Source organism: Mobula birostris, chromosome 8 (genome assembly GCF_030028105.1).
Source record: "Mobula birostris isolate sMobBir1 chromosome 8, sMobBir1.hap1, whole genome shotgun sequence".
NCBI classification, from domain to species: Eukaryota; Metazoa; Chordata; class Chondrichthyes; order Myliobatiformes; family Myliobatidae; genus Mobula; species Mobula birostris.
The window spans coordinates 8210722-8228240 of record NC_092377.1 but is presented as its reverse complement, the minus strand read 5'-3'; the positions used below and the strand labels follow the sequence as shown (position 1 = coordinate 8228240).

Below are 17519 nucleotides of genomic sequence, written 5' to 3'. Positions count from 1 at the left end.
AAGAATTTTATAAAATATAGGGTTTGAGGTTGATGCACAGTCCTGGAATAAAATGCACATAATCACTAGAATGTACTTACAATGCAAACAACATTATAATACGTGACTGAGGTAACATCTCATCCATGTCCCTATTCAAATTTCTCTTAAGTATTGCTATCAAACCCACATTCACCAGTCGTTCCACACTCTCACCACCCTCTGAGTGAAGAAGCTCCCCCTCATGTTGCCCTTAAACATTTCACTTTTCACCCTTAACCCATGACCTGTAGTTCAAGTCTCACCCACCCTCAGTGGAAAAACCCCATTTGCATTTACCCTAACTATTCGTTCATTCATGAGGTGCCATGTCGTATGACGTGGGCAGTCATGGTCTTTACGTGACCATGATTGTTCTCGGCATTTTTTTCTGCAGAAGTAGTTTGACATTGCCTTCTTCTGGGCCATGTCTTTACAAGGTGGGTGACCCAGCCATTATCAGAGACTGTCGTCAGAGATTGGCTGCCTGGCATCAGTGGTTGTATAACCAGGACTTGCGATATGTACCAGCTGCTCATACAACCGCCCGCCACCTGCTCTCTTGGCTTGACGTGATGCTGATCCCCCACCCCACCCCCCCCGATCAGGTACTACACCTTGGCCAAGGATGACCTGCAGGCTAGTGGAGGGAAAGAGCACTTTACACCTTCTTTGGTGGCGATGTATCTCCACTCTGCAACCCAGCCTGAACTATATATCACCTAATTTTATATACCCGTACCTTCATCAAATCTCCCCTAAATCTTCCACGTTTCAGGACATAAAGATCTAGTCTATTCAACATTTCCTTTTACCTCAGGTCCTCAAGTTCTGGCAATATCCTTGTAAATTTTCTTTGCATTTTGTTCAATCTTGTTCATATATTTCCTGTTGGTAAGTGACCAGAACTACACACAATACTCCAATTTTTAAATTCACCCCTGAGATCTTAGTGTCCCTGGCAAGAACAGCAATTACTACCAATCTGAGATCAAGCCAAAGTTCAGTTCATTGTCAGAAACACAAGTATACGTACGCACATGCACAGGGGGGCATTGAAAATCTTACTTACATCAGCACCAAAGGCCCATACCATCAGCTGAGCAACATTCACAAAACCAACTTAAATTAAACTATGCACAATTTTTTTAAAAAATTAGCAACAAAAAGAAATTTATTTTAGTACAAAATGCTCAGAGTGGTCATAGTATTGGGTACACACACACACACACACACACAAAGGAAGTCTACAGCTCAGGCAGCATCTCTGGAGGGGACTAAAGCACAGGCTAAAACCCCTTATCAGGATTGGAAGAGAAGGGGGTCAAAGACAGAATAAATTGGTCGGGAATAGGAAGGAGAACAAGCTGGCAGGTGATAGCTGAGACCGAGTGAGGGGGAAGATGGGTGGGTGGGAGAGAGGGGATGAAGGTGATAGGTGAAAGAGGTATCACCTTCCACCAATCTCTTATCACCTTCCAGTCTCTTAATTCATTCCCCCTCCCCCACCCACTTTCCCTCTCACCTGCAGAACCTCTTGTGTCTATAGTGTTGCTGAACTCTAGTGATTTCTGTTTTCCAGTTGATTGAATAACTGAATGGTTGACAGGAAGTAGCTGTCCCTGAACCTGCTGTTGTGGGGCTTCAGGCTTCTGTACCTCCTGCCCGATGGTAACTGCGAGAAGATGGCATGGCCCAGATGGTGGGGATTTTTGATGGCGAATGTTGCCTTCCTGATGTATCGCCTCATGTAGATATGGCTGATGGTAGGAAAGGATGCGCCTGTGGTGTATTGGGCTGAATCATAAACCACTGAACATTGAACAGTACTGACCCTTCAGCTCACAATGTTGTGTTGACCTTTTAACCTGCTCTAAAGTCATTCTAACAGATCCCTCCTAGATCACCCCCTATCTTTCTTTCATCCCTATCCCTATCTAAGAGTCTCTTAAATGTCCCTAATATATCTGCCTCTATCATCACCCCTGGCAGGGTGTTCCATGCACTCACCACTCCCCGTGTAAGAAACTTAACTCTGACAACCTCTGACATCCTTCCCCATACTTTCCTTCAATCTCCTTAGAAATATCCCCCCTCCTATTAGCTATTTTCACCCTGGGAAAAAAGTGGCTGTCTACTCGATCTATGCCTCTATCAAGTCACCTTACTCTGTTAGGTCTGCTTCAAAGAGAAAAGTCCCAGCTCACTCAGTGTATCCCCATGAGACATGCTCTCTAATCCAGGCAGCATCCTGGTAAATCTCCTCTGCCCCCTCTCTAAAGTGCCCACATCCATCCTGTAGTGAAGTCACTAGAAATGAACATAATACTGCAAGTGTTGGCTAACCAGGTTTTATAGAGTTGCAATGTTACCTCAGGGCTCTGGAACTCAATCTCCCAACTATCATGTGCGATCATGTTTGCTGTTGTGTGCTGGGGCAGCAGGCTGAGGGTAGCAGACACCAACAGAATCAACAAACTCATTCGTAAGGCCAGTGATGTTGTGGGGATGGAACCGGACTCTCTCACGGTGGTGTCTGAAAAGAGGATGCTGTCTAAGTTGCATGCCATCTTGGACAATGTCTCCCATCCACTACATAATGTATTGGGTGGGCACAGGAGTACATTCAGCCAGAGACTCATTCTACCGAGATGCAACACAGAGCGTCATAGGAAGTCATTCCTGCCTGTGGCCATCAAACTTTACAACTCCTCCCTTGGAGGGTCAGACACTCTGAGCCAATAGGCTGGTCCTGGACTTATTTCCTGGCATAATTTACATATTACTATTTAACTATTTATGGTTTTATTACTATTTAATTATTTATGGTGCAACCGTAACGAAAACCAATTTCCCCCGGGATCAATAAAGTATGACTATGACTAACACACCAGACACCTTCTGAACAACCCTACCAACCTGCATAGTTTACAGTCACTTAGATAGTCATAGTCAAATGGGACTGGATAAGAAAAGACATTGTGGTCTGCTTGGATAGACTGTACACTGACCAGTACTCTCCGCAGCTTTATAAGTTCCTGTGCATTCTAATTGCTGTACCAGAACGCGATGCAACCAGTCAGGACTCTTCTAACAGTACGTCTGCAGAAGTTTGTTAGAGTGTTCAGTGACAAGCCGTGCATCCCCAGAAAGGTAAGGTGCTAACGTGTTTTCCTGATAACTGCATCTATCACATCATCCAATATTGTTAGTGCCCAGAAAATTAAAGTTGCTGGCTCCCTCCACTACCAATTGCAAAATGCCCGTGAAAAGATCAAAATCAGGATCATGTTTATTATTACGAATATAAAGTATGTGGCGAAAGATATTTCAATATTATCTTTATTATAGGACCATAAGATGGTAAGATCTAGGAGCACATTGGGCCATTTGGTCCATTGAGTCTGCTTTGCCTTTTCATCATCACTGACCCTTTTCCCCTCTCAGCCCCAGTCTCCTGCCTTCTCCCTGTATCCATTCATGCCCTGACAAATCAAGAATCTATCAACATCTGCCTTAAATATACCCAATGACTTGGCCCGCATGGCTGCCTGTGGCAATGAACTCCACACATTCACCACTCTCTGGCTGATGAAATTCCTCCTCATCTCTGTCCTAAAAGGTCACACCTCTATCTTGAGGCTGTGTACTTTGATGTTAGGCTCTCCTACCACAGGAAATATCCTCTCCACATCCACTTTATCAAGGCCTTTCACCATTGAATAGGTTTCAATTATGTCACAACTCATTCTTCTGAATTTTAGTGAATACAGACCCAGAGCCATCAAACGCTCTTCATGTGACAAGCTGTTTAATCTTAGAATTATTTTCGTGAACTTCCTTTGAACCCTCTCCAGTTTCAGCACATCCCTTCTAAGACAAGGGGCCCAAACCTGCTCACAATGCTCCGTGATGCCTCACCAGTGCCTTATAAAACCTCAATATTTCATCCTTGCTTTTATATTCTAGTCCTCTTAAAATAAATGGTAACATCTCATTTGCCTTTCTCAACACAGAGTCATCCTGCAAATGAACCTTTCAGGAATCCTCCACAAGAACTTGCAAGTCCCCTTGCACCTCAAATATTTGTATTTTCTCTCCATTTAGAAAATAGTCAACCATTTCATTTCATCTACCAAAGTACATGAACATACATTTCTCAACACTGTATTCCATCTGCCACTTTTTTAAAACCATTCTCTTAATCTGTATAACTTCTTCTGTAGCCTCATACTTTTTCAAAACTACCTGCCCCTCCACCTATCTTTGTATCATCTGCATTGTATCATTATGGTGGAATTTCTTCAGCCAGGTAGTGGTGAATCTGTGGAAATCATTGCCACAAGTCATTTAACACACATAAAAGTTGCTGGTGAACGCAGCAGGCCAGGCAGCATCTCTAGGAAAAGGTGCAGTCGACGTTTCAGGCCGAGACCCTTCGCCAGCCTGGCGAAGGGTCTCGGCCTGAAACGTCGACCGCACCTTTTCCTAGAGATGCTGCCTGGCCTGCTGCGTTCACCAGCAACTTTTATGTGTGTTGCTTGAATTTCCAGCATCTGCAGAATTCCTGTTGTTGGCCACAAATCATTTGATGCATTTAAAACAGAGATTAATAAATTTTTGATTAGTCAGGTTGTTAAAGATTACAAGAAGTAAAGGAAAAGGGTGGAAAGAGAAAAAGTATTCAGCTGTGGTTTAGTGGCAGAGGATGACGCCCAGAAACTTGAAGCAGCTTTGCATTTACCCTATCTATACCCCTTATACTTTATCACACCTCTAGCAAATCTCCCCTCAATCTTCTAAATTCCAATTATTCTGGATAACTCAGGCCCTGCAGTCCCAGCAACATCCTTGTAAATTTTCCATGTAGTCTTTCATGTGGATAACAGCCACACCTTACCTTCATCCACTCTCCTGTTAACTTCCTCAAACAACTATAAGATTGGTCAGACATGATCTACACACACAAAGTCATGCTGACTATCCCTAATCAGTCCCTGTCTGTCCAAATAGTTCCATCTCCTGTCCCTTAGAATACCTTTCAATAACTTTACCACAATTGATATCACGCTCACAGGCCTATAAATTCTTGCCTAAATTTTAGAGCCTTTCTTAAAGCATAGAACAACATTAGCTATCCTCTAATCTTCCAATATCTCACCTGTCGCTAAGGATAATTTAAATATCTCTGCTAGGGCTCCAGAAATTTCTGTACTTTCCCCCCATAGGGTCCAAGGGAAAACCTTGTCTGGCCCTGGGGATTTATCCACCCTAATCTGCTTCAAGACAGAATACCCCTCCTCCTCTGTAATCTGTTCAGGAGTCTATGACCTCGCTGCTGATTTGCCTCGGTTCTCTAGACTCCGTGTCCATCCCCTGAGTAAATTCAGATGCAAAAAATCCATTCAAGATTTCCCTAATCTTTCTTGACTCCACGCATAGATTATCATTCTCATCTTCCAGAGGACCAATTTTGTCCCTTGCAATTATTTTGCTCTTAAGGTATCTGTAGAATCCTTCAGCTTGTCTGCTAGAGCAACTTCATGCTTCCTTATCTCCTTCCTGATTTCTTTCTGAAGTCTTCTCTTGCATTTCTTATACTCCATAAATACTTTATTTGTTCCCACCTGCCTATACTTGGTATGGACCTCCCTTTTTATTTAACCAGGGCATCAGTATCACATGAAAACCAAAGTTCTCTAAAACTGTTGTTTTTACCTTTTATTATGACAGGCACTTTGTACTCCCAAAATTTCACTGTTGAAGGTCTCCCACTAATCAAGTACACTTTTTCCAGAAAACAGCCTGTCCCCAGTTCAAACTTGCCAGATCATTTCTGCTATCATCAGAATTGGCCTTTTTTCAGTTTAGAATCTCAACCTACAAGCTAGACTAATCATTTTCCATATTAACTTGAAACTAATGGCATTATGATCACCAGATTTAAATTGGCCCACTGCACAAATTTTGTCACCTGCCCGGTCTCATTCCCTAATAGCAAGTTGAGTATGACACACTCTTTAGTTGTGATTATATGTACTGATGAAGGACATTTTCCTAAATATGTTTGACAAACCCTATCCCATCTAGCCCTTTTACTGTATAGGAATCCCAGTCAATATATGGAAAGCTAAAAACACCTGCTGTAACAAACTTAGATTTCTTTCAAGCAGTCTACAATCTCTCTACAAATTTGTAGCTCTAAGTCCTGCGGACTGTTGTGTGATCTATAATATATAAGACCATAAGACTTAGGAGAAGTGTTAGGCCATTTGGCCCACCGAGTCTACTCCACCATTTCATCATGGCTGATCCAATTTCCCTCTCTGCCACAATCTGCTGCCTCTTCCTATATCCCATCATACACAAGCTAGTCAAGAATGACTCAAACTCTGCCTTATATATATCCAATGTCTTGGCTTCCGCAGCCACCTGTGATCAGGATCTTTGGATTCAGGATTCGCCTGGCTAAAGGAATACATCCTCATTTCAGTCCTAAAAGGACACCATTATATTCTAAGACTGTGTCCTCTTACCTTAAAATTCCCACCTTAGGAATTATTCTATCTACATCCACTTTGTTGAAGACTTTCAGCATTCAATAGGTTTCAATGAGGTCACCCCTCATTCTTCTGAATTCCAGTAAGTACAAGCCTAGACCCATAAAAATGCTCTTCATAAGACAAAACCTTCAATCCCAGAATCATTTTTGTGAACATCCTTTGAACCCTCTCCAATGACATCACATCCTTTCTCAGCTAAGATGTGTAAAGCTGCTCACAATACTCCAAGTCAGGGCTCACCAGTACTTTATGAAGACTCTTCATTACATCATTGCTTTTATATTCTAGTCCACAAAACGATGGTGGAGACCTTTGATAGATTTTTTGCATCTGACTTTACTCAAAAGATGGACACAAAGTCTACAGATTACAATTGGAAATAGAAAAGGCGTGTCAAAGGGACAATATTATGATAGTCATGGGAGATTTTAACATACAGGTAAATTGGGAAAATCAGGTTGGTAATGGATCTTAAGGGAGTGAATTTGTTGAATGCCTATGAGATGGCTTCTTAGAGCAATTTGTTGTTGCGCCTACTGGGGGATCAGCTATACTGGATTGGGTGTTATGTAATGAACTGGTGGTGATTAGGGAGCTCAAGGTAAAGGAATACTTAGGAGACAGTGATCATAATACGATTGAACTCAACTTGAAATTTGATAGAGAGAAAGTAAAGTTTTGCATAGCAGAATTTCAGTGCAGTAAAGGAAATTACAGTGGTATGAGGGAGGAGTTGGCCATAGTAAATTGGAAGGAAATGCTGACAGGGAGGACAGCAGATCAGCAATGGCTTAAGTTTCTGGGAAAAATGAGCAAGGTACAGGATTGATGTATTCCAAAAACAAAGAAATATTCAAATGTCAAAATAGTACAACCGTGGCTGACAAGGGAGATCAAAGTTAATGTAAAAGCAAAAGAGATGGCATACAACACAGCAAAAATTAGCGAGAAGATAGAGGATTGGGAAACTTTTAAAACCTTACAGAAAGCAACTAAAAGAATCATTAGGAGGGAAAAGATGCAAGGTGAAAGCAAGCTAACTAACAAAATCAAAGTGGATAGAAAAATCTTTTTAAAGTATATAAAAAAATGGGAAATGAAAGTGGATGTAGGACTAACAAAATGCCGGAGGAACTCAGCAGGTGAGGCAGCATCTGGGGAAAGAGAATAGTTGACGTTTTGGGCTGAAATCCTTTGAATGTACTCTTTTCATGGACGCTGCCTGGCCTGCTGAGTTTCTCCAGCATTTTGTGTGTGTTGCTCAGATTTCCAGTATCTGCAGATTTTCGCTTGTTTATTAGTGGATGTAGGACTGCTAGAAAGTGAACCCAGAGAAATAATAACAAGGGACAAGGAGATGGCAGATGAACTACAAACGGTTTGTAAATGAGTGTTTTGCATCAGTCTTCACTGTGGAAGACACTAGCAGTGTGCCAGGTTTGAAGGGTGCAAGGGAAGAGAAGTGATTGCATTTACTATTACAAGGGAGAAGATGCTCAAAAAGCTGAAAGACTTAAAGGTACATAACTCACCTAGACCAGCTGAATTGCACCCTAGGGTTCTGAAAGAGGTAGCGGTAGAGACTGTGGACTCATTAGTAATGCTTTTTCAAGAATCATTGGACCCTAGCATGGTTCCGGTGGACTGGAAAATTGCAAATGTCATTCCACCTCTTTAAGAAAGGAAATTCTGGACTAGTTAGCCTGACCTCAGTGGTTAAAAAGATGTTGGAGTCAATTGTTAAGGATGAAGTTATGGAATACTTGGTGATACAGGACAAGATAGGACAAAGTCAGCATGGTTTTCTTAAGGGCAAACCTGTTGGAATTCTTTGAGGAGAATACAAGTAGGATAGATAAAGGGGATGCAGTGGATGCTATATAATTTGGGCTTTCAGAAGGCCTTTGACAAGGTTCCACACAGGAGGCTGCTTACCAAGTTAAGAGCCCATGGTATCACAGGAAAGTTAATAGCATGGTTAAGAGCATTGTGATAGGTAGGTGGCATTGAATGGGAATAAGAGGATCCTTTTCTGGTTGGCTGCCAGTGACTGATGGTGTCCGCAGAGGTCAGTGTTGAGACTACTTCCTTTTATGCTGTATATAAATGATTTAGATGATGGAATAGATGGCCTTTGTTGCCAAGTTTGCTGATGATACGAAGATTGGCAGAGGGGCAGGTAGTGTTGAGGAAACAGTTAGGAGGCAGAAGGACCGTCAGATTAGGAGGGTGGGTAAGAAAGTGGCAAATGAAATACAATGTTGGAAAATGCATGGTCATGCACTTTGGTAGGAGAAATAAATGAGCAGACTATTTTCCAAATGGGGAGAAAATCCAAGATAACTGAGATACAAAAGGAGTTGGGAGTCCTTGTGCAGACCACCCTAAATGTTAACTTGCAGTTTGAATTGATGGTGAGGAAGGCAATGGAGGAGGTTCACAAGGCTGATTCTAGGAATGAATGGGTTATTACTTGAGGAACATTTGATGGCTCTGGGCCTGTACTCACTGGAATTTAGAAGTATGAATGGGGGATCTCATTGAAACCATTCAAATTTAGAAAGGCCTAGACAGAGTAGATGTGAAAAGGATGTTTCCCATGGTGGGGGAGTCTAGAACAGGAGGGAACAGCCTCAGGATAGAGGAACATCCATTTAAATGTGGGAGGCAGAGAAATTTCTTTAGCCAGAGGGTGGTATATGTGTGGAATTTTTTACCACAATCTGCTGAGGAGGCCAGGTCGTTGGGTGTATTTAAGGCAGAGATTGATAGGTTTTTGATTGACCATGGCATCAAAAGTTATGAGGAGAAGGCTGGGGAGTGGGACTGAGAAGAGGAAAAGATGGATTAGCCATGATTGAATGGTGGAGCAGAGGCGATGGGCCAAATAGACTAATTCTGCTCCAATGTCTTATGGTCTTATGGTCACTTGAAATAAATGTTAACATTACATTTGCCTTCCTCAACACTGACTCACCTTGCAAATTAACCTTTAGTGAATCCTGCACAAAGTCTCCTTGCACCTCAGATTTTTGTATTTTCTCTCTCTTTAGAAAATAATCACCCCTTTTATTTCTTCTACCAAAGTGCATGATCCTACACGTCTCAACACTGTATTCCAGGGGTCCCCAACCTTTTTTTCACTGTGGACCGGTTTATTATTGACAATGTTCTTGCGGACCAGCCAACCCCGGGGGTGGGGGTGGGTAGGTAGGGTTGCCGATGGATAAGAGTAGCAGCCAAATACGTTGTGTTTACCTTGAGAAGACTACCATGACCATGAAGCCTTGCGCAGGCACCAGTGCGCATGTGTGTACGTGCCGATTTTTTTCTACAAATCATTTTTGGCAAATCTGTTCGGGGGGGCGGGGGGTGTTAATCACGACCGGAATATAGGTGATAAGTAGGTAATACACTCAATTTCGTTTCTAAAAGGGTTTATCTAACGAATTTAATATTAAACACACAGCGCATATTTTCCTCGCATGAATATAGTGATAAGTCAATGATAAGTCATTTATAATCAATAGCATCATAACATTTGAAGTAACGTTTGGATTTTAAACACACAGCACATATTTTTCCCGTATGAACATATAAAATCATTGCAACACACCAATATCGGTGAATCAGTGGGAGCCCTGGGCTTGTTTTCCTGCAACAAGACGGTCCCATCGAAGGGTGATGTGAGACAGCGATACTCGAAGGGGGTTCCTTATGTCCAGTCTATTCCGCAGTTTAGTTTTCGTTGCATTCATTGCAGAGATATGTTGGAAATGGAAGCAACGTTTTCAGTGCTTTCGTGGCTATCTCAGGATATTTAGCCTTGACTTTGATCCAGAATGCCTGCAGAGGTGTTATGTCAAACATACTTTTCAGCCCACTGTCATTTGCAAGCTCGAGGAGTTGACCTTCTTCCCGCTCTGACACGGATGACGCACGGGTAATGACCTCACGTGCGTTCAAGCTCAACAGTGGCCATGACAGGGAATGAGGAAAGGTGCAGTTGACTCATATCGCCAAATCATATTGTTTCCTCGCGGCCCGGTAGCACATGCTTTGCGGCCCAGTACCGATCCACGTCCCGGTAGTTGGGGACCACTGGCGTAGCCCATCTGCCACTTCTTTGCCCATTCTCATAATCTATCTAAGTCCTTCTGTCACCTCTCTACTTCCTCAAAACTGCACCTATCTTTGTATCATCTGCCAACTTAGCTACATCCAAATCATTGACATAGAACGTAAAATGAATCGGTCCCAACACAGATCCCTGCGCAACACCACTAGTCACCGGCAGCCAGTCAGAAAAGGCTCCCTTTATTCCCACTCTTTGCCTCCGGCCAATCATCCATGCTAGAATCTCTCCTGTAGTATCATGGGCTCGTAGCACGTTAAGCACCTTGTCAAAGGACTTCTGAAAATCCAAGAAATGTCTCTCCTTTGTCTTTCCCTTTCGATATTTCCTCAAAGAATTCCAACTGATTTGTCAGATAGGATTTTCCCTTGAGGAATCCATGCTGACTATGGCCTATTTTATCATGTGCCTCCAAGTACAGAGAAACCACATCCTTAACAGTTGAATCCAACACCTTCTCAACCACTGAGTTCAGACTAACAGACCTATAACTTCTTTTCTTCTGCCTTTCTCCCTTCTTAAAGAGTGGAGTGACATTTGCAATTTTCCATTCCTCCATAACCATGCCAGATTTAGTTGATTCTTGAAAGATCATTTCCAATGCCCCCACAGTCTCTTCAGCCACCTTTTTCTGAACCCTCGGGTGTACACCATCTGGTCCAGTTGACTTGGCTTCCTTTAGACCTTTCAGTTTCCCAAGAACCTTCTGCTTCGTAATGGAAACCTTTGCCCCCCGGCACTCTCAAACGTCTGGTATACTGTTAATATCTTCCACAGTGAAGACTGATGCAAAATATTTTTTACAGTTAGGCCACCATTTCCTTGACCCCCATCAGAACCTCTCCAGCATCAAATTTTCCAGCACTCCAATATCCACTCCCACATCTCTTTTACACTTTATGAATCTGATGAAACTTTTGGTATCCTCTTTAATATTATTGGCTAGCTTACCTTCGTATCCCATCTTTTCCTGCTTAGTTTTTATTTAGTTGCCTTATGTTGGTTTTTAAAAGCTTCCCACTAATTTTTGCTTTATTATATGCCCTCTCTTTGGCTTTTATGTTGGCTTTGACTTCTCTTGTTAGCCACAGTTCTGTCATCTTGCCCTTAGGATACTTCCTCCACCTAAGGATGTATATATCCTGTGCCTTCTGAATTGCTTCCTGAAACTCCAGCTGTTGCAGCTCTGCTGTCACCCCTGCTTCTGTTCTTTTCCAATCAATTCTGGCCAATTCCTCTCTCGTGCTTCTGTAATTCCCTTTACTCCATTGTAACATTGGTATACCTGAGTTTAGCTCCTTCTCAAATTTCAGGGTGAATTTGATCATCTTATGATCACTTTACCCAAAGTGTTCCTTTTCCTTAATCTCTCTAATCAATTCCAATTCATTGCACAACATCCAATCTAGAATGGCTGATTCCCTAGTGGTATCAACCATGAGCAATCCTAAAAAACCATCTTATAGGCATTCTAGAAACTCCCACCTCTTGGGATCCAGCACTATTCTGATTTTCACAATCTACCTCTATATTGAGATCCCCATGACCATTGTAGCATTGCCTCTTTGACATGCATTTCCTATCTCCTTTCGTAACTTGTAGGCCATGTCCTTTGTACTGTTTTGAGGTCTCTATATAACTCCTATCAGGGCCCTTTTGCCCTTGGAGTTCCTTAGCTCTACCCACAATGATGCAACAGCAACCAACCCTGTGTCACCTCTCTCTAATGATTTGATTTCATTTTTTACCAACAAAGCCATGCCACTCCCTCCGTCTACCTGCCTGTCCTTTTGATACAATGTGTATCTTTGGACGTTAAACTCCCAGCTTTAGTCTTCTTTAAGCCACAATTCCGTGATGTCCACAACGTCATAAGTGCCAAACTGTAACTGTGCTACACTTTCTCTACCTTATTCCGTACACAGAGCACATTCAAATATAACACCTTTGGTCTTATATTCACACTTTTAAATTTTCGATGCGCCCAGAGGTAACGCATGCAGTCATGGGGAGAATGTACAGTCTCCTTCCAAACTGTGGCAGGGATTGACCCCAGATCACTTGCACTGTAAAAGTGTAAAGCTACCCATGATGTTAGATGGTAAATTATTGAGATTTTTAGGGTTCCTGGCATTACTGGTAATGTCAGGCACCAATCCAACCTTTATATGGAGACCAAGTAATAAAGAAAGCTTAAACATTCAAGATTAGCTTTGTTTGTCACATGCACATCATAACAATGAAACATTCAGTGAAATGCTGCGTTTACGTCAATGAATACCACTGTCCGAGGATGTGCTGGGGGCGGCTCGCAAGTGTCGCCATGCTTCCAGTGCCCGTCCAATTACACCCATGTGGACCAATTAACCTACGAACCTCTGCATCTTTACAAGCTCCTTACGGGCTGTGGTGGAATGGAATCTGGGTCCGCGTTATTCTAACCAAGCCACCCCTTTCCCATACCAGGAGTTGGACTGAGGCCACCTGGGTGAAAACCAGGCATCCTAACTGCCAGGTACTAAATTATTGGGAATGTCATCACCAAACCAACACTGGAATGAAGAGTAAATGATGAGGATAGATTAAAGATTAAAGATTGCCTTTATTTATCCCACATACAGTGCCATGCAAAAGTCTTAGGCACATGTAAAAAAATTTTGGAAAGTGAAGATGCTGTCAAAAATAATGGATTGAAATGTACCTAAGTATCAAAATAAAATATTACAAAGAGCAGTAAACTGTACAAAATCTGAATCATATCAGTATCTGGTGTGACCACCCTCTTTGCCTTCAAAACTGCATCAATTCGCTTAGGTACACGGTCATGCAGTTTTATAAGAAAATCAGCTGGTAGGTTGTTTCAAACATCTCGGAGAACTTGCCACAGGTTTTCTGCCGACCTTGGCTGTCTCGCTTGCTTCTGTCTCTCCAGGTAGTCCCAGAGAGCCTCGAAGATGTTCAGATTAGGGCTCTGTGTCCACCATAGCATTGGAAACCAGAAATAAAAATCCAGAGTCCCCAAAACTTTTTCAAAGTACAATACATTGAAATATTGAAGTATACAGTGAAATGCATCACGTGCATCAACAATCAAAGGTTGTGCTGGGGGAAGCTTGCAATCATCACCACACTTGTAGTGCCAACATGGAATGCCCACAATTCACTAACCTTAATTATGCCTTTGGAATGTGGGAGAAAACCGTAGCAACTGGAGGAAATACGGGGGAGTAATGGCGAGAACATACGAACAGCTGTGGGAATCGAAGCTCAGTGGCTGGCATTGTAAAGCTACACCGCAGTTCTGCCCTGTAGGGAGAGTGGAGGGAGGGAAGAGTGGAGATCACTGCAAAAGGTGGAATTCTATTTATTTATTTTAGCTGTTTAGAAACATAGGAACATAGAAAATAGGTGCAAGAGTAGGCCATTCGGCCCTTCAAGCCTGCACCGCCATTCAGTACGATCATGGCTGATCATCCAACTCAGAACCCTGTACCAGCCTTCCCTCCATACCCCCTGATCCCTTTATCCACAAGGGCCATATCTAACTCCCTCTTAAATATAGCCAATGAACTGGCCTCAACTGTTTCCTGTGGCAGAGAATTCCACAGATTCACCACTCTCTGTGTGAAGAAGTTTTTCCTAATCTCGGTCCTAAAAGGCTTCCCCTTTATCCTCAAACTGTGAACCCTCGTTCTGGACTTCCCCAACATCGGGAACAATATTCCTGCATCTAGCCTGTCCAATCTCTTCAGGATTTTATACGTTTCAATCAGATCCCCCCTCAATCTTCTAAATTCCAACGAGTATAAGCCTAGTTGATCCAGTCTTTCATCATATGAAAGTCCTGCCATCCCAGGAATCAATCTGGTGAACCTTCGTTGTACTCCCTCTATGACAAGAATGTCTTTCCTCAGATTAGGGGACCAAAACTGCACACAATACTTATTGACAGATACAGAATGGTGACAAACCCTTTGGCACAATGAACCCACACTACTCCATTACAACGATGTGACCACTTAACCTACTAATGTGCATGTCTTTGGATTGTGGGAGGGAAGAGGTCACAGGGAGAACGCACAGGCTTCTTACAGACACCAGTGGGAATTGAACCCTGATCACCGGCACTGTGAAGCATTGCACTAACCGCTACACGACTCTGCCGGACTGTAGGGGGAAGGGAGAACAGACCATGTGGAAGGAGGGAATGCTGGGGATCATTGTGAAGGATGGATTGTTTTGTGGGAAGTGCAGGAAGTGACTCATATCTTTTTCATAATGGTGTTGTCTTCTCTTTCTTTCACTCAGATGGGATTGTCCTGTACTTCTGGGTGTCAGTCGTGATTGGGATTGTAATTGGCGTCTTCATCTGGATCCTGCTGGCAGTCCTGTCCTGCCAGAAGCAGGCGAGTGCCACCATCTCCCAGACCACGAGCCGCCGTTCCCGGACGTCTCCTCACAACGCGGTGCTGACGCGGAGCAGCTTCTATCGCAGCAACAGCTACGACAGGCACGGAGACAGCAACCTGCCCTTGGCGAGCACTCTCACGTTCCAACGTCAGTGGTCCCAGGACCACTCCGACAGCTATGACAGGAAGCAGATCTTCCGAGCCTCCACTTTCCACCCGTTTGCCCAGGATCCACTGGCCGACGAGCTGGGCGGGATTCCATCTTCCTCCGCCCCGCTCTGCACCGACACCTCTTCCAGCCTGAACTGCAACCTCAGCCCACAGGAGCACCACTGGTCGGAAGGCCGCAGCTATGATTGCCATTCCTCACAGACCCCGCCACCTGCCTACAAGTTCGTCGTAGAGCCATCCAAGAGGACCCTAGCGTAACACCTTCTCGGCTAGCAAGGGATGAGCAACCACAGCGCCCCCCAGTGCCCTGATTGTGAACATCAGGAATCTGAATCAGGATCAAGTTTAATATGACAGGCTTATGCTGTGAAATTTGTTACTTTTTGGCAGCAGTGCATTTCAATACATAAAAAAAACTATAAATTGCAATAAGAAATATATATATATATATAATTAAATTAAATAAGTAGTGCTAAAAAGAAAGAGCAAATTAAAATACATAGAAAGATAGTGTACATCTGTTCATTGTCCATTCAGAAATCTGATGGCAGAGGGGAAAAAGCTGTTCCTAAAATGTTGAATGTATGTCTTCAGGCTTCTGACCACCTCATTGAAGAGAGGGCATGTCCTGGGTGATGGATGCTGCCTTTTTAAGGCATCGCCTTTTGAAGCTGTCCTGGATGCTGGGGAGGCTAGTGTCCATGATGGAGCTGGCTGAGTTTACAACCTACTGCAGTCTTTTCCAATTCTTTGCAGTGGCCCCTCCATACCAGACGATGATGCAACCAGTTAGAATGCTCTCCAAGGTACATCAGTGCAAGTTTGCAAGTCTCTGGTGATATAACCAGTCTCCTTAAATGCCTAATGAAATGTAGCCACTGTATTTCTCGTCAGATTGTAGACGCTCTACTCAATTGGTCTGGTCAGAATGTACAACAGAAGAATTGTGAATAAAGCAACACTAATATGTTCAAAGGTCAAAGTTTAAAGTAAATTTATTTTCAAACTACATGTATATCACCAGGTACAACTCTGAGACTAATTTTCTTGTGGGTATTTATGGTAAATATGAGAAAGACAATCGAATCAATGAAAGACCAATATGCAAAAAAACCTGTGCAAATACAAATGAAAGAGAAAAGAGTAATAATAATAAAAATAATAATTACTATTATGATTATTATCCCCAGAACAGATGGTTCCTTGTGGCAATACAGGACCAGATGTTTAACACCAAAAATTATAAAAAATACATAACAAAAGATCAACAAATTCAAGACAATAAATGCAGAAAATACCGAGAAAAACCAGGAACAATCCAACACATTACAGGATCCTGATGGGTGAGATTTGCCCAGGACTCCATGATAACTTCCTTTCCCTTCATCCCCAAGCCAAGTAAACTCCGCCTAACAGTGGGGCCTCCATTTTCCATCTCCAATGTAAAATGGCAAGACCTCTGGGGCTTTCCACGAGCTGACTCGGCTCTGTTTCTTGGGCTACTGTGAGCAGTTTTTGGTCCCTTATCTTAGAAAGGTTGTGCAGAAACTGGAGAAAGTTCAAAGGAGGTTCAAAAGAAAATGATTCCAGGATTGAATAGCTTGACCTAGGACCAACCATCTTCAACTGCTTCATCAATGACCTTTCTTCCGTCATAAGGTCAGAAGTGGGGATGTTCACAGATGACTGCACAATGTTTTGCAGCATTCGTGACTCCTCAGATAGTGAAGCAGCTCATACCCAAATGCAACAGGACCTGGACAATATCCAGACTTGGGCTGACAAGTGGCAAGTAATATTTGAGCCACACGAGTGCCAGGCAATGACCATCTTCAACAAGAGAGGCTCTAACCATCATCCCCTTGACATTCAGTGGCATCGCCATCACTGAGTCCCCTACTATCAACATCCTGGGGGTTACCATTGACAGAAAACTGAACTGGTCTACCCATATAAACACCGTGGCTACTGGAGTAGGTCAAAGGCTAGGAATCCCGTGGCAAGTAACTCACCACCTGACTCCCAAAAGCCTGTCCACCAACTACAAGCTCAGGTCAGGAGTGTAATGGAATACTCGCCACTCGCCTGGATGACTGCAGCTCCATCAACACTCAAGAAGCTTGACACCATCCAGTACAAGGCAGCCCATTTGATTGGTACCCCTTCCACAAGCATCCAATCCCTCCACCATCAATGAACAGTTGCAGTATCTGCAAGATGGAC

At 43.0% G+C, this 17519-nt stretch overlaps 1 protein-coding gene across 1 annotated transcript in view; it reads left to right on the top strand.

Annotated features, from left to right (window-relative positions):
* The window catches only part of LOC140201135 (myc target protein 1 homolog), a 74329-nt gene extending 58058 nt beyond the window's left edge, over positions 1 to 16271 (top strand). The window contains exon 2 of the mRNA XM_072264771.1: positions 15025 to 16271. Within this exon, the coding sequence (XP_072120872.1) occupies positions 15025 to 15554 (530 nt within the window). The 3' untranslated portion in view covers positions 15555 to 16271. The remainder of the gene's footprint in view (positions 1 to 15024) is intronic.
* Positions 16272 to 17519: the final 1248 nt, after the last annotated feature.